At 48.0% G+C, this 23,949-nt stretch overlaps 1 protein-coding gene across 2 annotated transcripts; it reads right to left on the minus strand.

Moving 5' to 3' along the window:
• Window positions 1-173: 173 nt before the first annotated feature.
• Window positions 174-23,421, minus strand: NUFIP2 (nuclear FMR1 interacting protein 2). Of its 2 annotated transcripts, XM_082294787.1 has the most exons (5): window positions 23,174-23,421; window positions 18,536-20,245; window positions 10,790-10,822; window positions 10,170-10,224; window positions 174-9,872 (listed from the first exon to the last, which is right to left on the minus strand). In XM_082294787.1, exons 1-4 carry the CDS (start codon window positions 23,355-23,357, stop codon window positions 10,172-10,174), a joined length of 1,980 nt encoding a protein of 659 aa, XP_082150913.1. In that variant the 5' UTR covers window positions 23,358-23,421; the 3' UTR covers window positions 174-9,872; window positions 10,170-10,171. The 2 variants fall into 2 exon arrangements, with proteins under 2 accessions (XP_082150913.1, XP_082150912.1); XM_082294786.1 differs by having other exon boundaries at window positions 174-10,224.
• Between the last annotated feature and the right edge of the window lie 528 nt (window positions 23,422-23,949).

Here is a 23,949-nt window from a genome sequence, read left to right on the forward strand (position 1 = left end):
CTGCTCTCTCCTTCCCCTGACAAGGTAAAGGACACCTGGACTCTGCCCCACTGAGCCATACCATCCACGTACACACAGCTTGTGGGCTCTGTGGCCAGCACAGCCAGGCCTCTGGGATCTAAACCCAGGCTGCTCCCCGAAAACGCAAAAAAGAAAGTCACACTGACACCCACAAACTTTAAAATTTTTATTCAACAATTTACATCACTTATTGTCTGTCTTAACGTATTTGATCTACACAAATTTCTTTTTTTTTTCCTGATAAAATAATAAAATTTGGATAAATTTTGAAGACCTGTTGGTGCAGAATAAACAAAATTTCAGGTAAGGTTGTTTTTTTTTTCTTTTTTCTTTTTTTTTTCTTTTTTCAAAACATATAGTGTGAAGTATGACATCATTGGTAAAGATACATCATGCCATTACAGCTCATGGACATTACCTATCCTTACAGTCCGTGACATCACCCACACCAGCGCAAGGGGCTGCGCCAGACACAGCTACAGCAGGTTTTACACTAAACTCCTCTAGCCACCCTCTCACCACCAGGAAAATGCCTACGCTTTTCCAGCTGGGCACACAGAGTGCATTCACCTAATTGGAAAATACCGGGGAGGGGAGAAGGAAACACAGACTACCTTTACCGACCCGTGTGGTCGCACACTACAACATCGACACCAAAGAGGGGCTGCCCCTCTCTGCAGGTCAGAGGTAATTCAGCTCCTGAGCAGGTAGAGCACAACCCCTCGCAGCGATTTGAATACAAACCAGGAACAAAATGAGAACTTATTGAAGGGGAAGGGGGGCAGGAGAGGAGACAGACCCCGCCCGGCTCTGCCTGCAGGGATCTCTCCGGCCCCAGCTCGCAGTCGCAGTCGAAGCGCGCGGTTGTGTTTTGCACCGCCCTTAACACTGAAATATTCAGGGAAGGGAGAGAGAGGGGCATCAGTCCCCCCAGTAAACAAGTTGAGGACCTTCAGAGGCTTCCCAGCCTCTGAAGGTGTGTAAGTACACGTGTGATGGTAGATAGAAAAGCAGCCCTGTTCTGTATGAAAAAAAGCTGTCAAGTTAGTACAAATTTCTGCCATGGCGAAGGGAACAGGAGGAGAAAGCTGTCAGGGTCCTTCTCCTGTCACAAAATCCCAACTCTCCCACACACAGGCTCTGGGCTAAGCAACATGTTTCCAAAGGTGGTACCTGCAACCCAACGCACCCAACGCATGAAAACAAAAACAAAATAAAGCTCTCACCCCCAAGGCTGGAGGGAACCCTGTCTCCACTCCAGCCCCGCAGTGGGATAGTGAGGAACCCTGTCCCTCCTGCCTCACAGTGGGAATACACAGCAGTAGGATTCCTCTTGGTTCATTTTGTCATTAGAAGCCTCGAGTTTGCCCACACCACCGGCCTGCAGCGCAGTGGACTGGTCTCCATCCCCTCCCCAAAGCTGCTTTGCGTGGGAGCTCCCCGTCCCCATGGGGACACTGGCGGGTGCCATCACCACGCTCTCCCCAAAAAGGGCACTGGTTCATCTGACAGCACAAAGTGTATCCAAAACACAAGCCAGCACACCCCACTCCCTCTGATTCAATTACTAAAGTAGGCTCTTTAAAATAAAAAAATAATATATATATTTATATAGCTATACAGAGAGATACAGAGAAAGCAAAGGAGAGAGAAAGGCTACTAAAAAAATCAAGAAGCGCCAGTTTTCTGCTACAGCTGTCAGCAAAGAACTGTCACCTTACATCATACCCTCTGAGATGGTGAAGAGAATGGAGGCAATGACAGCACAGGAATGCAAAAGAGGGCAGATAAGTCACTTCTGGTAATGAGACACAAATTAAACTTTCAAAACATGTGCATAGCTTTATTCATCTGCTTCAAACTAACCTTTTCACGGAGCTTCAGTGAAACCCGAGTGTGCAAAATGCATTTCTAAAAAATAATGCAAGCAAGCTTTCACATTTACTGTGGCAGAAGTACAGAAAGACTCGGACAGAATCATCACACACTGGGGCGGGAGATGGAGAACCCAGAATTGCACAGCTTGGAGTTCTGAGTCACTGACTGCAAACACAAGCATTTGGATTTCGCTAACTTCAAGCAAGGCATGTTGACTTCTCCTTTACAAAAAAATACTCATAAACCCCACAGAAACAAGAACCACAACCTGGCAGGGAATAAATCCCCTGGATAATGTGATCATGGTGCCACAGGGAGCCTGAACTCCAGCAAAGCTAGTTCCAGAGCTTAGCTTGTTTTGGCTCTGCAGGAACACCATGGCAATGCTGATTTTTTGTCCGCAGAAGAGCAAAGCAGCTTTTCTTTCTCTCCCTCCCATTCCCCTCCGAAGTCACAGGTGCCACTGCACAGGACTTCATCCCCAAACTAAGACAGCCACTACACAGGCTGGAGTCCAGGTCTCATTTCGATCCAAAGGGTCACCAGGACACCAAGGAACCCTCGACTGTGGATGGGGAGTGGCCCTCCCAGCCACGTCCCCAGCTCACACCCCATCACCTCTCTCCAGAAAGACTAAGCACACATGCAAGGCACATTGAGTCAGATGTACACACACACCTGGGTGTGTAAAAGAGCAAACGCTGGCCAAAAAAGAAATAAATTGATGCTGAATAAACTAACTAAACAGGTAGAGAGCTCTGGCCTATGTATTTGCAGACTATTTTCCAGGCAGTTGTAATCCCCAAGTGTTTTTCCTACCGTGACTTTAGACCTTCCTTACTCTTCCCTCACTTTGCAGAGAGGTACTTTATATTCCTAAAGGATCTTCTATAAATAGTCAAGTAAATTCCCTTTCTTCCCTCCAGTAAACTCCTCCTCCAGGGTACACATCCCCCACCACGATGCAGGCGTGACCCATAAAGAGAAGAGGTTCCGGACCTGCCTGTGCCTCATGGCAGCACCTTGATGCAGTGAGACCTCCCTCCACTGCTCCCTAAGCCTTTCACTGGCAGGTTTTGGCTGCCTGGATGGCTTCGCCTTGCTTTTTTCTTGGAAAACATCTGACCCCGGGCACCAAGCACTCCCCAGGTGGAGAAGGAGCCGGTGGGTCCCCAGCACTGGGGTAAGGGCAGGACGGAGGCCACGCAATCCTTAATACTGCTGGTTAACTTCACATTGAGATAAAGCATTCAAAAGATCTTTTTGTAGAGATGAGCAATTTCCTTCTATAGGTAAATTCAAATAGAAAACAAATATATTAAAACCGGAGACGAGACAAGAGCTGACTGAGGTTTTTCTACCTTACAAGTTACCCAGGCACCTTTCCCGCACCACCGGCCATGGAGGAAGGAGAAGCTGAAAACCTCAGGGATTTGCACTACCCTTCCAATAGCAGCTTGAGAAAAGGAAGGAGAGGAAAAGAAAAAAAAAAAAAAAAGCACAGTGTTCTCTCAAGTTAAAGAGTTCTCCTTTGCTTGCGTTTGCATAGAAATTCCCATAGGTCAGCACCAAAATCAGGTCCACCCCTGTCCTACACCCCGGCTCCCCCAGTTCCTACACTCTCCCAGTTAGTGGCTGTGTTACAGGAGGGTTCAACTATCCGCAGAGGAACTACATGGTCATGCTAAAAAACAAAACAACAAAAACGAAAAACAAAAGTGCATCACACATTCTTGATTTTCAGGGTTACTTATAGCAGCAGCATCAGCATTAATCCAAGACAATGAACAGTTGTAGATTCGTTCTTAAATGCAGCAACACTTAATGAAATGTCTTCGGGGAAGGGCATAAGAGGGTCCTTCTCAAAAGGATAAAAATGAAAATTAGACTATTCAATATGGACAAAAAGGAGATAAAACAAAAATTAAAGACACCATCTTATTTACATTAAAAAAAAACATTCTTGTTAAAATATCTTTACAACACCTAAGCAAAAAAATATGTATTTTAAGAATAAAGCAGAAACTCCTAAAGCAGTATCCATTTTTGGAACCCTTATTTAGCACCTGAGGAAAGACCATATGGAAAGCAGACAGGTTGGGGGTTTTTTTTTGTAGCTTTTTGTTTGTTTTTTTAGAAAACTCTAAGTTGTGTTTTGCTAAATGTTCAGAAGTTTGCAGTACACAAGTTTCATACCACAGAAAGAAATGAGCAATTCTTTTTTGTTGTTGTTTGTTTCCTTCTTTTTCAAGATACTCTAGTCATTAATAAGGCTGTAGAAAAGGGACACTGCTATCCTACAAGATGGCTTTAGAGCTCTGGACACTTTGTATGAAGCCTTCTGATTAACAGTCAAGATAAATCCAGGTCAGCAGCATCCCCTGATCAGGGCACAGGCAGGACTCTTGCTCCAGTCCCAGCACAGGGAGTGGGCTCATGCCCAGGACACGAGGCCACCACAGGGGTCTTTCACCTCCCCCAACATCCACAGCTCCACTCTGCTGTTGCTGAGCAATGCCACTTTAGAGGATCTCAGGCAGGACAGAGGAGCCAGCCTGACCCTGGGGTGTAACATGTACTGGGCAAACCTCTAAAGCTCTGTAATCCCTGGAAGGCAGCACATGGAGATCTCCTTCCCACCAGCCCAGGTTCCTGCTTCCCAGCTGTGTGCACTAGGGTTTTCCCACATGGAAAAACGCTCTGGCGGTGGCCAAAGCCAGAATTACTCTGGCTTTCTTGGCTACTCCACCACACCAGCCCTTCTCCTGCCTTACACCCCGGTGTGAAAACGTGCAGCAGCTTTAAAGTGGGTGAATCCTTGTTCTCTCCCCTCCTGACCTCAACCAGCTCCCTTGTAAACAGCCTCTGTAAGGAAAACAAATCACGACGGATGGATGGACACAAAAGTCTTGTAGGGATGAGAGGGTGAGACTCCTGAAAGCTTGGGACACCACAGCAACTTACTGAATCAAAACTGGACACAAAGGAAAACTACCAGCAGTTCTGGCTGTGAATGCCATCGCTCCCACATGTCCCTGACATCACCCACTGGCCACTTGGGAAAGGACACTATGGTGCTACCATAATGCTCTCTTGAAGGTGAAAGCACTAATTACACACACAACTGGGAGGACAACTTCCAGCTCTTCTTTTTTTTCCTAGCAGGAAGCAATTTTCCTTTCCATTTAGCTGGCTGGTTCACCCATCACCCGCTCCCAGCTGCCAGCCTCACAACCTAGTGAGAATTGGGTTTCTTTCCACATTTCAAAGAAGTTCACAGCAGCTATGAAAGGCAAAAAGTGGGATTTACTAGCTCAGAAAGGTTTGAAGTGGGTTAGTGACAGAATCCATGCCCTGGACCTACCCACTGGTCAGACATAGGAGATTTCTAACAAGTTTCACAGAGGATCAAGGTGGGTTTAAACCAAAACCAAACTCCAAGCAAAGCTTGAAAGCCGTTGCTTTGCCAACCCACCAGATGGGTGGAGTGGGAGAGAGCAGACACTGAAGGCCCCAAACCACTGTCATGGAGCAGTTGTTAAATCACCTCTTTGAGCACAAGGACACTCCATGGTCCACCAAAGAGCATGCAGATCCCAAGCGGGATCTGGCTGGCACCACACACTCCCGTCTCTATTACACAAGACCCTGTACAAGAGACACCCAGAAGAACCTGCTGGCAGAAAAGGAGAGGTGGGGAATGACCAGAGGAGAAAGGAGACAGCCCCTGCCTGTGCAGGAATCCTCACTTCAGTGAACAGGCAGCTTGGAAAGGGAACCAGAGGAAAGGGACTCACAATGGGAAAATGAGAGAGAAGCCTTAACCTGAATTAGTATCTTCATAGCTAATAAAAAAATAGGTCATGATCTCACCCTTAGTGCCGCTTTCCAATACTACACGTACTTAAGGGGTTTTAAAACTTTCTTTACTCAGTGTAATGAAAACAATGGCACAAATAAATACACGCTCGCTCTCCTCACAAGTCAGATGCTCGCACACGCACCGCCGGCCCCTCGCCCCCACAGACACCCTCGGGTGCAGACCCGGGACAGGAGGCTGCTGCTCCCCTTCCCGGGCTGTATTTGGTTTATGCTACAGTACTAATACTCTGAGTCAAACAAAAAAACAAAACAAAATGTGAGACTTATCAGTAACACCTTATCGTTATCTCAATGTGCTAAATTAGTCACAGCTCAATTTCAGTTTGGTTTTTTTTTTTCCTTTTTTTTTTGTTTTTTTTTTTATAAGCATACACAAAAATAATCAGAAAACAGATTAAATCTTAAGATATTTTTAATAAGTGCTCAGTTAAGAATTGTGTGAGGACTTGGGGAGGACTGCAGACAGTGACAGGGTGAGTTACACGACAGCACGAGGAAGCTCCTTCCATGGCCCTGCCTGGCTCTAGGCAAGTCTATCCCAGAAATACCGGGGAGCCGGAGCTACAGGAGCTCAGAGAGAGGAATTCCTAACTGCTTAGCGCTGAGCACACGCCGTGGAGCTCATGGAGACAGACAGACAGACATCTGAACAGAGGATGGTCACAAATACAGCAGAGAAGGTGCTGCCGAGGGTGTTTCTGGATGGGTCCCGCTGGCGAGGCAAAGCCACAGGGATGAGCATCGGGGGAGATCCAGCCCATCCCACTGCTCGAACTGTGGTTCCCTCAGCATTTCTTTTGCTATTTAGGTGACAGACTGGACTAGGCCAAGATCAGAGTCCTCAAATATTCAGCAAGACTCAGACCTTTCTAGAGATGCAGGGTTAGTGCTGCTCAACTCCTCCATTGCCCCGAGTGTGGACCTGGGGCAGGGGGACAGGACAGCACAGACCCCAGGGAAGCAAAACAGGGTGTTTTTGTCTTTTTTCTTTTTTTCTTTTTTTTTTTTCTTTTTTTTAATGGAACCCAGCCCTTAAGGCGACAAGTGACTACACAAGGCAAATAAATACACAGCAGAGCCTTAAAGCCAGTAAAACAAACTGGAAACTTTGCTATTAGACTTCAACTTTTTGAAAATAATAATAATAAAAAAAGAAAAAAGAACATTTCTTCCACCTTCATTTTCCCAGCCCCACCATCCAGTTTGTTCAACACTTTAAAGCTCAGGAATGCCCCAGCTCTTCAGCAGCAGAGCTGGAGGTGATTCCAACTTTTGGCAAGCAGTTGGGAGACTCAACAGAATTAAAAATAGGAACGTCGGAGGACTAGATGTCGGGCACATCTGTAAACATGTTATACATCTCAAAGTTACACACACCTGTCGAGGTGGTACAGTTTATAGGTGAAACAGAACTATTTGCGACTGGCCAACCACACATTTCTGAACCTGGACTGATACAATACATGATGACTATATAGTATCACACTCAGTATTATACTATATAGCTTTGGATACATCAAATGGAGTAGGCAATCCATAGTCAAATGTTTAAGCGTGGCAGAAAGCGAGCGTCTTACACAAGGTACAGAATTCAGTTTCATTGTCCCACCATGAACTCATAAGCGTCTCATTCAGGAACAATCTTATTAAAAGTATAAAAACAATTAAAAAAGCCACATGCTACATACTCCTAATTAATAAAAAAAAGAGGAAAAAAAAGAAAGCGATAGAATTATAGAATATTCTGAGTTGGAAGAGACCCATCAGGATCGTCGAGTCCAACTGCTGGCCCTGCGCAGGACACCCCAAAAATCCCACCCTGTGCCTGAAAGCATTGTCCAAACCCTTCTTGAACTCAGACAAGATTGGTGCTGTGACCACTTCCCTGGGGAGGCCATTCCAGTGCTCAACCACTCTCTTGGTGAAGAGCCTCTTCCTGCTATCCAACCTAACCCTCCCCTGACTCAGCTTCAGGCCATTCCCTGCCACTGGTCATGAGAGTGAAGAGATTGGTACCTGACCCTCTGCTGCGCCTTGGGAGGATGCTGAAGACCACAATGAGATCTCCTCTCAGTGTGCTCTTCTCCAGCTGAACAAACTAAGTGATCTCATAAGGCTTCCCTTCCAGACCCTTCCCCATCCTCATGGTCTCCTTTGGATGCTCTCTAAGTAGGGGTCTTTTTCACTTTGTGGTGCCCAAAACTGCCCCCAGGACTCGAGGTGAGGCCACACCGGTGCAGAGCAGAGCGGGACAGGTGATGCTGGACCCGGTGCCCCCCAGGACATTGTTGGCCCTCATGGCTGCCAGGGCACTGCTGACTCAGATCCAGATGGCCATGGACCAGGACCCCCAGCTCCCTTTCCATGGCACTGCTCTCCAACCTCTCATTCCCCAGTCTATCCAGGGCTGCCCATCCCAGGTGCAGAATCCAACACTAACCCTTGTTAAATAGTTGGTGATTGCCCATCTCTACTTTGTTGAGGCCCCTCTGCCCTCGAGGGAGTTGCCAGTTCCTCTCAGTTCAGTGTGTCAGCAAACTTAGGATCTCTTTGAGTCTGGTATCCAGGTTGTTAATGAGATGTTGGAGAGAACAGGGCCGAGGATGGAGCCCTGTGGAACTCTCTGGGGCCCGGACACTGGCCCCGTGGCTGGATGGACAGATCTAAGCACAAAGGGATCCCAACGTTTTGGGCTTATCTACTCCTTGTAATGCCCCAGAGGGTCCAGTCTCATTTTAGGAGACACCAACTGCTGCTGACCTGGATACCCAGGAGCCAGGATTAGGCCACAGACACCCAGGGTGAGCTCCATGGGGAGTTGGGGCTGGTCAACAAACCTATTTCTGCTTTATTCATTTCCCGCTCTTGCACTGGACCCTGTGAACTTTCCACCTTTAAAAAAAAAACCCAGAAAAACTACCCGACCCCCAGATGATTTGGACATGTTACACAAGCTGCAACGGGACAGAGGGGTTACACAGCTGGAGCCTGCACTCTGCTCAGCCTTCCCTACCACTGCTAGGAAGCTTTCCTTTCCCTGGGATTACTTTTTTTTAATTATTTTTTTAAATTATTATTTTCATTCCTAAGTCCTCCATTTTTTTTGTAATAAAATATATTTTTATTAAGAGATAATTAGAAGCAGAGCCCAGAAATACACAGACTGCATTAAAATATAAAAGAGCATTTCCAAGGGGCAGGAAGCCCAGCCATTGGCATTCTATGGACAAATTGAAAAGGATTCAAATTCCCTTTTTTTTTTTTTTTTTTAAAAACTTTTTTCCTTTTTTTGTTATTTTGAAATTTTTTTTTAAGAGAAAAAATAATTCAAGAAGGGTGAAAAGTTAGCAGAACTCAATTCCTCTTCAGTTTTCCAATGAAAATGGGAAAAAAATCCAGCACATTTAGTGTTAGGAGACAGACAGAGCAAATATGAAGCACCTACAGTTGAAAGCAGAAGATACTTTTTTTTGTCTTTTTTTTTTTCTTGCTCCCAGTAATACAATGACATTAAACTGTGGGAACAATGGGTTTTTTTGTTGGTTTTTTTCCATATTAAATGCCTAAACAGATTGCTTATTTTTCCATGTTGTCTTTAAAATGAAATAACTCTTCAGTTGCAAGAGTCCAACGTGTAACAGGAGCCAGGTCAACTGTGTGACTTCACCATGCATCCTAGAACTGCAGTATTACCATCTTTCCCTCAGCAGAATGATCCTTTTAAGACAGTATCACCAGCATAGGATTGCTGCTTTACTCCTGGCAAAACATGCGGATTATAATTCTCTGGAAAAAAAAAGAAACTCTGCAAACTTCAAGGCGTTTCTCCAGCATTCAATGGAAAACAAATCAGAAAAAAAAAAAAAAGAAACCAAACAGGGGAGGTGGAAGGGAAAGGGGAGATGAAGGATGGTGAATCATCCTGATTTCCCTGTGATTAGTGTGTCACTACAGTCACAGAACAAGAAACAGAAACCTTGTCAAGTGGAAATGCCTCTCCAGTGAGTTGCTGTTGCCCTTGTAGACGACAGCAGGAACTTTGAAACCGGGCTTGTAACTGAGTCTGTATTCCTTAATCACTTGCATTCACTCTTTAAACAAAAACAAAACAAAACAAAAATGAAAAAAAAAATCTATTCAGTACCGGAGATTAAATAATCACATGTGTAGTCTCGTTGAAATAAATTTTCAGATTCCTTAAGAAGTCTAATTACTTTCAGTTGCCATTTTTAAATAACTATATATATATTTGTATATATTATCCTGTGATTCTAGTTATGGTTCCTCTGCTGCACTGAAGATTTAGAAGGAGCATAAAAGCCTTTTTGTCCCCCAGGAACAGCACAAATGCTGCAGAAAGGTTATAACAGGCAGTCTTGTCTTGCTACCTTCATTGATCCGGGCGATCCATGGCTTCATCATAAGTGATTATCCTTTTGGGATCTGGAAAGAGAGCAGAATTCTAAATTTTGGACAAGCTACTTTCAGGCCCTGTGGCTGAAAATAAACACAAGGTAGCTGGCTGTTAACAGAGTTTTCCTTTGGATGCCCCCGCCTGCCAAGCCCAAAGCCAGGTGGGCTCCCACAGAGCAGAGCCAGCTCCCCACAGCAGCACACAGGTCTCCAGGTATGGCTCTTCCCACACAAAACCTCTTCTCAGGTGACTCATAGGGATACACCAGAATTTAAAACTTATTATTGGATGTGACACCCAACACCAGAAACAGAAAGCAATTTTGTATACACATAGGGAAGTCATTAAATCTAATTTGACACTAGGTTTATTGCTCTTTTAGAGACTCTGCTTCTCTCCAAGCAGCTCACCATTATAGCAAAGCTTATTGTCCTGACTTTCAGCAATCTGAAAGGGAGATAAATCCAGACTACAAACTGCAGGCGCTGAAGAACTGAACCTGGGCATCTCCAGACAGAAACAAGCCACTCTCACTCATCCCCCATCCCAACAGACAGAGCAATTTGATTCATTTATTCTTTCCAATGTCCTTACCTTGCTTCTGCAAATTCCAAACCGCTTCCATTTCTGTGGAGGCAAAAGGAGACCATTGTTATTATGCAGATTGATGCTGCCATTAGAGACCACTCCAAACACACTTTAATTTTCCAAGTGTGGCAGTTGTGCTGAGGCTTTCAAACAGAGCCAAACCCATCCCAACCCAGCAGCACAGCGCCAGCCCACAGGACTACACAAATTTGACATGAATAATCCAGCAGTAAAAGGCAAAGGGATGGCTGTAACATGGTCTTAAGGGTCAGAGAGCCAAGCTGAGCATCAGAAATGTCATCACCATTCACCAGTCCTACATATCACAGTCTAACTTCAGGCTTTACTACTCTGACTCCAACGCTGCTTTGCACATTACAGCCTCAACAAGGAGCCTGGAGAGATGATTTCTACAAGTTGATGCTTAGCGTGTGTGAAATGAGAACTGCTGGACACAGCGAGCTGCACATGGTTCACAGCGTGCGTGTGCTGAGGCACCAGGCAAGGGCTGCCGTGTGAACATCTCTGCAGAGCTGCTGCCAACACACTGTCCAGGAGCAAGGTGTGATGCTCCACACACCTGGCTTGCACTTGTTCCCCCAATTTACCTCTACAACACATTTGTAGGCTGAAGACAAACCCTTCCCAGTTCTCCCTGGACAAGCATGTGCTTCTATTTACCCAAGAAATAACAACAAAGTTAAATGCTCTTTTCATTCACACAGAAACAGAAGGCTCTTCCCTTTAAAATATCCCCCCCCCCGAAAAGTCGCATCTTTACGTAACTGTTCAAAACAACTACTTTGAGCTGCTATCAAGTTGGAATTTTGTGAGCTAGAATATTTATGAAGACACTGACTGTACCCTGTGTCCAAGTTCAATAGACAAAATTACAGAAAATGAGTATTTAGTCAGAACGCAACCTGCAAGTACCACTTTTCAAGTCTCTTTTCTGCCAGAAGGGGCGACAGGACCTTGGTAGGGGCTAGGAAAAGGAGATGGAAAGGGATTATCAGGCTACATGGGATGTGCAGTAAAGCACAAAACAAGGCAGTAAGTAAACTAACCAGCATGGGAAAGGAAGAAGAAAAAGCCCTACAAAACCCATGGCCTCAGCATGATGTGTGCCAAGTGTCACCTCCATCAGTCACCTCCCTTCTCCAACCCTTCATCTGTCCTTTGTCCGCTACAATCTCCAGCTCCCTGGGGCAGGAAATTGCATGCAAATAAATATTGCCAGCCCTCCCTGCACAATTAAACCTTTTGTAAGGAAGGCCCTGACAAAATTTTACGAGGTCTGTTATTTTTGCGTCAGGATAGTAACAGCAACACTTTGCACTTCTATTGGGGAGCCCTAAGTGCTTTGGGAATAGTAGCCAGCCTCTAACACCCCAGGGATAGAAGCAGGTTGGCGAGGGACTGCCTCCCTCATCTGCCAGATGCAGATTCCCCTGAAGTAAAATGAACCAGCTACTAAAATTACCTCCCGTGGAGCGAGTTTTCCATTCAGTGCAGTTTGATGCATCATTTCCTAACAGCTAAAGAACATCTCCCGTTTTAACAGCTTTCCCCAAAGGCAGGGGACAGAAAACTACTCTCGAGTTGTTGGCTCCCGCACATTAGAGCAACATTTGAGCATCAAATACAAGGAAGAGCTGAAGCACCATCCACCACTATACCCCCATGCAGAGACCACGCTGTCCTGTGCACTTCATTTGGCCTTAACTCTGGAAACAATGTGAACTCCTCATATTAAGAATATCTGACAATAAGACCAACAGATAAACAGATATACAAACAGAGATACTGTTAAGAACACAACAAAAAAACTACTAAGTTGACAAAGCTCTGTTTAAAAAAAAATTTAACAAACTTACAACCTTTTCAGACTTCAATTTCCCTTCTCCTCCTTCAGAAAGGGAGGGTGGTGTTAAAGTGTCCTGGAAATCCCAGACACCTGGACACACTGGCTGGCAGATGCTCAGCCTGAGCAAGCTACAAAACCAAAGACCATCAGCAAACAAATGCAATAACAGCTCTTACTAAATATCACCTGCCATCAGCAGAGCAAGGTCCTCCCCTCCAGCTGGCAGCACAGGGCCAGGGGACAGCACAGGTTAAGCACACTGACCAACTGAAACAACTTCACAAGAGAAAAAAAAATGTCCGAGGCTAACTGCCACACAAAACTAGGGGAAAAAAAGGGATTTCTTCAGTCTTAAAATTGAATTATATGATTTATTCTGCTTTACTTGGTAATACAGTAGAGTTTTCCTGTCAGTTCCAGATTGTGGTCACCTATGACTGACAAAAGGCGCTGTGACAAATGCCAAGGCCACTGTCACAGGGTGACTTGGTGACTGACCTGGTGAGCAGGCAGCTCAGCAGAGCCACTGCTGCCCAATGCCTGGCTCCAGCCATGCAGAAGGAAAGACAGCCCCCAAGCACTGGGCATGCAAGAGGCCCCAAGTGAGCTTTCAGCCCTCCTTCCTTGGGCTCAAAGAGCTCTTTTCTTGAGCCTCTCTTCCCTGGATAAAGCTTCTAGAGTGAGTTTAAGCAAAGGACTCCTACAGCTGCTTATCCTGCATAAGAAAAGGGGTATCCTCACCATCAGCCCAAGTCCTGTCTCTCAGATACTGCCTCCAAAACCCAGTACTGCTGCTTTCCAAAGACCTTCCCAACAGGAGCCACCATTCCCAAAAGCAGACATGTGGCTGAGGAAACAGCAAACCTTCTTCTCAAGTGGACTCCAACCCAGCTGGAGAAAATGCCATCAACAAATCCTTGCACAACCCAGCCCTGCTCCAAGCCAGGGGCAGAACAAGGTCACCTCCTGCACCCCTTCCAACTTCTCATTTCCAGGATTTTGTACAATTAGCTCGCCTCTCTACAGCCCTCAGGCTCGTGGTTTACTGAGGAGCTGCCTGGGGCAGACAGTCCCAGCCACATCCACCTAAAGCATTTTTCTGGGGACTATCACTGAAACAAAGGGTCACTGGAGGAAAGCTTTGATGTCAGGAACAGACTAAGGCACACTCCGGTGAATAGTGCCGGGATTCCTCATAGGTCAATAAACTTTACAGCAGGACTGGTACACAACCTTGGAGGGGAAAGAAGTGTTTCTGTAATAACTTGCTAAGACAGGCACTTTTACACACATTTTCCTTGCTAGAGAGGCAGTCCCTGCTAACAGAAGTGTCTGCACAATGCCATGCTACTATTTCACTGTCCTTATAAATCCCAAAATTCTCCCTAAAATACAACACTAAAGAAATAACAAGAAGGGACCATTCTCATCTGATTTTTTTCTGTTTGTATCTGCAGGACAATGATTAAGTATGGGGATTGCCCTGGAAACAAAGCAAAGAGTAAGTAAAGCTGTGGAGACTCATGGCTGCACAGCATACACTGTACTCATCCTGACAACTGGAAAGAGCAGGGACTGGAAGGAGAATTAAATCAGCTTTTGCCCCACAGCTCAGGCCCCACAAGGCCATAACCAACAGAGCGAGCTCTAACCCCTTCCCACCAAGGGGGGATGGGACACCAAGGCTTTTTTTTTCCCCCCTCTCCTGATGTAAAGGATGAAAATTGCTGAATTCACAGCTCTGCTATTTCTTCTGACCCAGTTCACCATTCTGGCGAATGCCACTCCTGGCTGGCCCACACTGCCTTGCTCTATTTTCCATGCTGCTCTCCTGCTTCTTCACGCGAGCAGAGATGCTGCTGTCACCGAGATGCTGAGAAGGAACAAAGCGGCAGCACAGGCAGAAACTCAGGGGCAAGAGAACAAGGGAAACCCTGCAGGTCCCTCTCCTCCACCCATGTGGTCTTCGCTGCTGTGCAGCTGAGCTGGAGGCCTCAATTATTTGCTTTTTAGCTCAGGACAAGCAAATTATTGAGCTTCCCACCACAAAGCTTGCCATTTAGAGCTCAGTGTTAGTGACAGCCTGACCTGGAAGACTGCAACTGCCTGAACATGACAAAATTCTCCAAAGCATTGACAATTATTCTGATATGAAGTGTTTCATCCAGCTGTCATTAAAAGGAGGACTAAAGCAGTAAGAAGATGCTGGTTTCAATGCAAGTAAAGCTGACATATACTCAACCTCCTTATCTGAAGGACCAAAATATCTGCAAGAATCAGCTTTACCTCAAAAAGATAAGGATTTTGGCAATGTCACACAAAGGCAGAAGTTCAACTCTAACCTAGATAGGGGACAATGACTCGAAGCAAGAGCACCACTTCTTCTTGGGCCTTCCAGTCTCCCATGTGAAGCCCATCCCTGTCTCCAAGCACATCCAGAGCAGGCCCACCAGCACCGAGCTAAATCAGATCTCCCTTGGTAAATGAGATCTGTCACCCGTGAGTGTTTCAAGGCACTGTCACAAACACCGAGAGGCACGGGCTGTCAATGAAGGCAGCCACATTGAAGGATCGTGTTTTACACTCAAGCAGATCAGATGATCAAGGAAGTCTTTCTGCCCTTTAAACAGAGGAAAAAATAAAGAAGAAGCAAGGCATGAAGCAGGGGTACAAGGAAACCAACAGGAAAAGCTTCCAAGAGATGAACAAGAGGGTGCATCATCATCATCCTTGCCTAAATGTTCCCAGTGCTCTGACTTCTGGGGAAAAAGCACTCTGGGTACAGGCAAAAGAACACAGGAATCCACCAGGATTTCGCTGTGCTCTGCAGCCACCCAGCCTCACACCCCAGCACAGGCAAAAGAACACAGGAATCCACCAGGACTTTGCTGTGCTCTGCAGCCACCCAGCCTCACACCCCAGCACAGCACAGCCTTGCCAGCACTCAGGGATACTGTGGTGAGTTACAGTCTTTTCTGGGTGCCACCTCCTCCATCCATCTTTCCACGGGGAAGCTGTGAAGCAATTATAGTTTATAATGTCCTGTGCAGTCGCTGGGCAAACCACGCATAGGAAAGCCTGGTTTGCTGGAACAAAGCTACTGAGTAAGCTGGAGGCTTTCCCAGAGAAATTTACAGCCCAGAATGAGGATCCACACAACCTGGCCACAGTTACAGGCACAGTGCATAAAAGGGTGCACAGTTGTGACATTCAAAGCACCCCAACCACTCACACTACAGCTCATTCTTGACTGCAACACCCAGAGCTTCATCCTTGCACTGAACTACTGCACACGGAGCTCAGAGTAGGGAACACAGCAGGACCCCATAGTGCTCCATACTCACCCCTGTCCTTGTCCTGTGATCGTTTCTCTTTGTGTTCATAACCCCAAGGGCAGGGCAGATGCAAAGATCAAACTACCGAGACTTTGCTCAAAAGCAAACAGATCAATCTGAGAGGGAGAAGTTCACCCGACTCTCAAAATCAAAACCAAACAGTCTGAGGACCCAACTGCCCGGAATGCCCTAACACCGACCCAGGCAAACCCACGAGCTCTCCCAAGCAAGGAGGAAAAGGCAGCTTGTGAAAAAGGAACTGAGTGAAATCGTTCTTTTCCTACTCAGAGGAACTGGCTGGCTTGGAGCTGGACCTCAGGAAAACAGCCCAAGATAAACGGAGAGAACAGTGTGGGAATTAACCCCCACACTGCCGTCCTGCTAACGCACCCCACAGCTCCGGTTTTGAGGCATTTTACAGTACACGATGGGCTCTGGCTGCAGGACCACGGCCACGGAGAGAGGACAGGAAGCACCGTTCCTCCAAATATTCCTTAACCCAACTCACCCCAAGGGTGAAATGCAACACTCATCATCACAGAAGTACTAAGACCGGGGAATGATCTCTTGCTTTGTAAAGCAGCTTTTGAACTCTAAATAGGAGGAAAGACAAGCCCAAGCTGTTTGGAGCACCCCATCACTGCATTAATGACAATGCTGATTAGAAACATCCATCATCTTTTACCCCTGAATAACACCTTGAAAATGGCACACACGTAGCCTGAAAAAGAAATTAGCAGAGATGAGTGCTGGGGCAGGATCGGGTATCCCCAGGCCATCGTAAGGATGTTTGCTCTGGATGCTCAAAGCAAGACTATTCACATGCAGAAGAGCAGAGAACAGTATTTTAACGGGTGCTTTAAGTGGCCATTCTTGCCAACAAATGTAATTAACTCCCGTGTCTAGAAGAGCTCAACAGCAGCCAGGCTTTGAAGTTAACACCTCCTTGAGAGGACATGGGATGGGAGTGTTCTTTATTTTCCTGTTGTTCCTATTGTTTCTGCCTTTCACAGCAAGTGAGAATGGGAGAGCTGATGAGCCTTGCTGGCAGCACAATTGCTTTTCCACAAGTTCAGGCTGACAAAAAGAGAGAGGCTAACAGAAATCTAGGGAATATTTGCAAAATTAAGAAAAATATCACCGAGGATTTTCTTCCATGTTATGCTTTCTGATACTCCTATTTTCTGATGGGAAGCTGGCATTTAGGCCGCAAGCAGACACAAAAAATGAGAACAGAAAGCCTGCTTTAATGCTGGAATAAACTGAGTAGAAGGGAGAGGACCCAGATAAAATCAGTTGATGAACACTGCTCTCAAGAATATTAGAGCTTGAAATGTAAACATCTTGAGAGGGAGATGACCTGGAAAAAATATTTGGAGTTATTATTTTTAAATGACTGGGCTTGTCATTACTATAGGAAGGCATCTGAGTTTATGCTATACAGAGTTTGTGAAGTAGTAATTCAAGAACTTTGCAGTGGGTCTAAACAGCAAATTTGCCAAAGCCAACCAAGTACCAACCCTCAGCAGAGGGGAGCAAGACATTATCCCTGTATGCATGTGGAATACTAAACAAAAAAAGGATGATCACTTTGTTCCCTTCAGGGTAGAGGGGTGCAGGGAGAGGGAAGGGGGTCAAAAAAAAGGGACTGCCCCTGTGTTGGTCAAGAGTGTGTAAATAACACTGTGACAAAAGGGAACACACAACCAGGCTCCTGTTAGCACTGAGCCACCACCAAAAGCCAAGAACTGCCCCAAGACCTCAGAGCTTCTGGGGCTGAGGCTAAAGCAGAAAGCAAACCATCCCACAGGCTTCCCTCTCTTCGTTCCCATTTTAAAGTGTCTGTATCGTGTTTGAGTCATTTCAATCTCAAAAAAACAGGAGAAAAAGGGAGCTGGACTACAAAGGACTCCATGAAAGCAATAAAATCATCTGAAAGATGTGGTCTACAAAGACAAGGAGAGAATTCAATCTGCAGCTTACAGAGGAGCTGATAAGAAAAGATTGGTCTTGCTGTTGCTGTAATACTCAAGGGCAGGGAAAAAGTGTGTGTGGGGCACACTTTAAAAAATAAATCACACCTACAGCTGTAGGAATAATTTTTTCTTCCTTCAAAGCCATGATTTCATGGTCTGATCTGCCCAGGGGAGAAGCTGCAACACTTTGGTGGCAGAGGTGTGAGTACAGACTATGAAGCCTTCACAGGGACAGAATATCACCTGGTACATCTGGAACAGAGCAGCTGAACCTACACGTTTAACTCCTTCCAATGCTTAGGAGGACCTGCTAAGTATCATCCCTATCAACATCACTCATGCCTGTCCATGGGAACAGAGAAACAAATACCTCTTAACATTAATTAAACAACCCTTTGAGTAACTTCCCCAAACCATTATTGCCACGAGAGATCGGCAAGCAAAGAAAACGTCGTTGTTAAAACAATTAGAATTTCTGGAAGGAACTTATCATGTTAGAATATTGCACTAATAAAAAGAAAAAAAAATGAAAAAAAATAAGAGAACGCCCTTAGGCAGCAAGTTAAGCCATTACCTTTAGTGTGATATAGAATAGCAGCCCTCAGGTCAAAAGAACCCCAGCTATCTTTCCTTTCTAGGCCTCTCTGGTACCTCTGTTCTTTGGCGGAGGCTAGCAAATTGTTCGTAGGAGAGGCCAGAGGATTCTCTACTTCATAGTCTTTTGAAAGAAACACTAAAGCACCTTGGCTACCGGTGTCTGCCTTTTGTAGGTCACCTGTGTGATGCGACTCCAAAGCTAAGACACCACCCTCAACAGCAGTCCCAGGCTTAAGAATAGCACTAAGAATTTGAGGGCTAGTCCGTTTATCCAGCTCATAAGCCTTAGGAAACACAGGTTGTTCAGTTCCTGAGGGAATGATTTCAGCACACTGTGAAACCAAAGTGGCAGGATATTCCCCTTGAAATGTCACTTCCATTAACTGATTATCCGTAGATTTCCCCACAACGGTTTCAGGTCCAGCACTGGGCTCGTTTATGAAAGACAAGCCCCACTGATTCTGGAAGATATCCCCCAGGTTCTGCTGATTCGTCTGCGAAGGGAAATCGACTTGCGCTGTCCCCAGGAGCACAGTTTGCATATTTGAAGGGTAGATAAAAAGGCCAGATTTCTTTTGTTCGAGGGCTGTCGAAGTTGTACTCATGTCCTGGGGTACTGACTCGGAGGAAGTCGATGGTACAGTACTAGCAGCAGTTGAGAGCAGTGGCTGGGCCCCTGGGGAATACACACTTCCATCGGTCCCTGCGAGGATCGGCCCGTTGGAGAAGCTGGCAGAAGTGACAGATTTCATAGCAGACATGGGGACTTGGGACAGTCGACTTGATGTTTGGGCCTGAGTTTCCCCAGCAGATGACGAGGATGACGAGGATGATGTGGATGGGGTTTGAGCTGCTTTGTTGAGGTTTTCTTTAACTTTACTTGCATAACTAATTTTGGGAACAATTTTAGCACTGCTATTGTCCACTGGAAAAACTGGGGGTGGTTTAAATAAGGTCCATGAGTCCTCTTTAGACGTAGCCGACGATGTGTGCTTCCCTTTGGGCCGGTCATCAAACTTCTTGCTGCTAATCCCAGGTTTGGCATCAGAGTTTTTCCGCGGTACGTCCCCGAGCCCAGGCTTTCCCCGGCCTGCTCCACCGGCCCCAGCCTCGTATTTCCAAACAGGCTTAGTATTTTCAATTCGGTTCCCCTTTTGTTCACTATAATCAGGCTTGAAACTCTCAAGTTCCTGTTTCAAGGTTGGTGCGCTGACCTCCTGCTGCATTATTTTGTCCTGTACTAGATTCAAGTTCTCGCAACCCTTGGCACTGTTGCGCCTGCCTTTCCTTTTTTTAGGCGTAGTATATCCACTCTCGGAGCCACTACCATCGTTGTCGGCCCCTTTGCCTACGTAGCCATTTGTGATGTAGCTGGAATTATTGGTCACCACACCGTTTGGAATAGCCACTCCCTCTGGCTTGTCTGAGGACTGGTTTTCTCTGTGTTTGTTTTCGTAGGACTTCTCATTCTTTTTGTCCATGCTATTTTTCTGAATGAAGTTCTTGGTTTTGATTCCAGCTTTCCCCAAAGCACTGGCCTTCACAGTCTGCTTTGGGGTGACATTAGAATCTACAAGCTGCTGGCTGCCATTGGGTACCCTGGATCCTGGGGTGGTGGCTTCATCAGAGCACAGGCCCTTTAGTGACACTTCTCGTTCTCCTGCATTACCATTTAGCTCTCCGTAGCCTAGAAGGAAGCCAAAAACAGCAAAAGGCAAGAATTAGAATGTGAAATGTTAAGACTTGTCATTGCAGAAAGCTGTAGTCAGCCCCAAACATACCCAGTTTCCTCATGCAGACATTTTAAAATAGGAAAATATCTAGTCTCTGAGGTAAAACAGCATAAATTTATTTGCTGGAACCCACAGCAAGAAGGGTTAAGCAGAAAGGACCAGACGTGACTGACTCTCACATAACTGAGTGACACACAGATAACATAACAAAGCAAAACAAAATACAGATACTATGTCAGGAAAATATACTGTACTGAAGATCTCTGGCAAGCTGGGGAGCTATTTCATCAGCTACTATTTCCAGGTCACAGAGAGGAAAAAATTAATTCCCAGGATGCTTCAAGACAGCGGGATCTGCTGCCTTTGTGACAAGATCTGTGGAGGTTCAGAATACACACTGTGAACAAGGGACAACTACCATTTCCATCAGCTCCTGGGCCTGCAACACCAGCAGTCCTCCTTCCCACCCTCCTCCCAAATGCCATCTCAGTAGAGGGGTGGGGAGAAAAAAAAAGAAAAAGGCAGGATTTCCAAAAGGACATGTGCAAGTCCAGTTGGAAGATGGAGGGAAGAAAATGTGACCGCATCTCCTCACCACATTTCAAGATAGTGAACCAGCACCTCCCTACACGTGCTCTTTTGCACTGAAAAGGTGACAAAACTGAGAAGAAATGCACCCCTGTAAGCACCCGTCTGCTGCCACCAGGAACTGATCTCTTGCCCACTGAGAAACTAGTATTTCAGAGTCCCCAAGAGAGCTGGTATGAGCTGGAGACCCGAGAAATCAAGTACCTGCTGAGGGCTCCAACTCACAAAACCATGAGACTGTGCTGTACACTCAGCTTTCATTTTTCCTTCTGAAGTTCACTTCTAGGCCTTATGGCTCTGAAGGAAATATTGGGAGTGCAGTTCAAGCAGAACTGGAAGCCCAGACAGTCCACACTGAACCAACTTAACTTCCTCTTTGTTTTTTCCCTTTTAAATATATCTGGCCAGAGGCCGGCTGCTTTCGAGGACCCTGGCTACAATGCCCCAAGAGAAGCCCTGGAGCCCCACTGGGAGACAGGGAGAGCACACTGTGCCCTGCTTAACAAATGCACTCCAGCTGCGGACGGAGCAGAGGGATCCCTCCTACTGCTGCTCCTCTGACTCATCCGTCCTCCTTCCCGAGGCTGGAAAGCCTTACATCCCCCACAACCACTGACCCACCTAAGGCTCCATCTGCAGCCACGGTGGCACGGAGTCAGCACAGAAAGGGAGTCCCTCAACAACTGGAGCGGGCAAAACTCCAGCTTGAAAAAGAATGTTTTTGTTGTTGCTGATGTTGTTGAAATTAACTGCTGTAACTAAAAATCATTGTTACCCTCACATCCTGGAGCCTCAGATGTCTGGCAGATGTAACAGCTCAAGTTCTGTGCAAGTCGGGAACACAAGAATCCTTGTAGGAACCTTTACAGAAATTCCACAACTGAGTTTGCCGAGGGGGATCAAAAAGGATTTTACTACATGCAAGTATCTGTAACCACCACAACTTCCACTATAGCTTTCAAATATGTTGTTAAGAAAATTAACCATAAATACTTCACCCCAGAGAGAACTAGTACAGTGGGATCCTCTAAAATTAAGTATTTCAGAATAGCGTGAAGAGGAAGCCCTCTCAAGAGCAGCATGTTACAGCTGACCTTGTATGACTCAAGACTTCTGACACCACTTGTTAACGAAACAAAACAATAAGAGTGGTCATAAGACCATTGCAGATGAGGAGTGAAAGAATAAAATGAAGAACAAAATCCATTTCAGTAAGTCAGTGTGTCAGCAGTTTCTAGTTCCAATCCTCAAGTATTCACAGCTCAGCTGCCTGAGTTTTCTCCAAATCAACATTTGGCACAGCTGGCCTTGGCCTGGACATGGAGGTGCAGGAACCAAAATTTAGGGGGGAGAGAAAAAACCACGATGGTAAGAAGAACAGGTGAAGAGGATCTGGCAAGCTCACAAACCGTTTCAGAGCTGGAAAGGGAGGGGTGCCAGCCTAGGCACATATTAAAACCCTGGGCACGCTGCAAACAGTGAAATGACTACTCAACTTATTTTTGCTCGGTAACTTATTTTAGCGTGTACCGGATCAGGTCCCTCCCTGCCTGCCCAGGCTGCACATGGGGCACTGCCGACCCCGCTCTGCTGCTGCCAGGCCCCCTCCCACCTCGTTATGTAAAAGGAAAATTCAAGGGAAGAAAAAAAAAAAAAAATGTACGCGGCACTCCAGCCGGCTGGTGGCCACGCACTCGCTTTGACCCCGCACAAGCCCCCCCAAAAGGGGTTGCTGGAGCCGGGGAGCCCCCCAGGAGCGCGGCGAGGGCTCCGGCCCTGCCCGGGATCGGCTCCCCCCGCGCCGCTGCCCGGCCACCGCCTCTGCGGCTCTGCCGCCCGGCCAGCGGCGGCTCGGCACGGCCCGGGGGCGGCAGCCCCGGCCCCGGCGGAGAGGAGGCGGCCGAGCGCCCTGGGCCGGGCCGGGCCGGGCCGCGCCGCCTCCCGCCGCCGCCGCCGCCGGCGGGGCCGCGCCGGGCCCCTCCGTCTGCTCTGACTCATTGATCCTGGCGCTCATCAATCGCCCGGCCGCCCCCCGCGCCCCCCCGCGCCCCCGGGACCCGGCCGGCGGCGGCAGCGCGGCCCGGCCCCACGTGCCGGCGGGCGGCGGTGCCGGCGGGCCCGCGGCTCCCGCAGCCCCAACATGGCGGACAGGAAGCGGCCCCAGCGCGGCGGAGAAGCTTCGAGCCGGGCCGGGGGAGGCGGCGGCGGAGGAGGAGGAGGAGGAGGAAGGGGGGGGGGGGGAGCCGCCGCCGCCCCGCGAAGGTCACAGGCCCCGTCCCGCTGCCCGCCCCAACCTGGTCTCCGCTTCGGCGCCTCCGTGTGCTGCGGGCCGCCGTGCTTGTGCTCGTGGCGGAGCGGCGGCTTGGGCTGGGCTCGGCCGTCGGGCGGCGGCAGGTAGGCGCTCTGCGCGTGGTGGTGGTGGTGGCCGTAGTAGTAATAGTGGTGGTGGTGGTGGTGGTGGTGGGGCTGCTCCTCCATGGGGGGCGGCTGGCGGGGCCGGGCCGGGCTGGGCGCTCGCTGCTGGGCCGTGCGGCTCCGGCGCGGGGACGCGGCTGGCGCGGGGGAGGCGGCGGACTGGCAGCGCCCGCCCTGCAATCAGCGAGCGGCGCTGCCGCGCCCGCCCCCCGCCCCGCCCCGCCGCGCCGCGGCCGGGAGAGAGCCGGCACGGCCAGCGCGGACCCGCCCGGCCGCCCCCTCCCCGGGCCAGCGGCAGGTGAGGCTGCCAGGGACGGGGCTGTTTCGGGGCGGGCGCGCTTCGCCGCCTCCCCGTGCGAGCGCGGTAGAGCCGGAACGAGCGTGCACGGCGGAGCCGCCTCCGTCCCCGGCCCTCGCCGTTGGGGTGTTCCATAACCGGCGGGGAGCGGCGTGCGGCCCCGGGGGGGGTTTCACCGCAGGGTCACCGGGAGGAGGGAGGCCCAGGATGCTCCAAAGCCGCGTTTTACCGTCATGGAGCGGGTGAACCGCGCCCCGCAGCAGGCGGAGAGGGTTGGAACAGCCCCAGCCAGCGCCACGCGGAGGGGATCTGGGCAGGAATGTGATCACCGTGAGCGGCCGGGTTCCCAGCAGCAGC

The sequence above is a fragment of the Coloeus monedula genome (genome assembly GCF_965178545.1).
Source record: "Coloeus monedula genome assembly, chromosome: 20".
Lineage (NCBI taxonomy): Eukaryota > Metazoa > Chordata > Aves > Passeriformes > Corvidae > Coloeus > Coloeus monedula.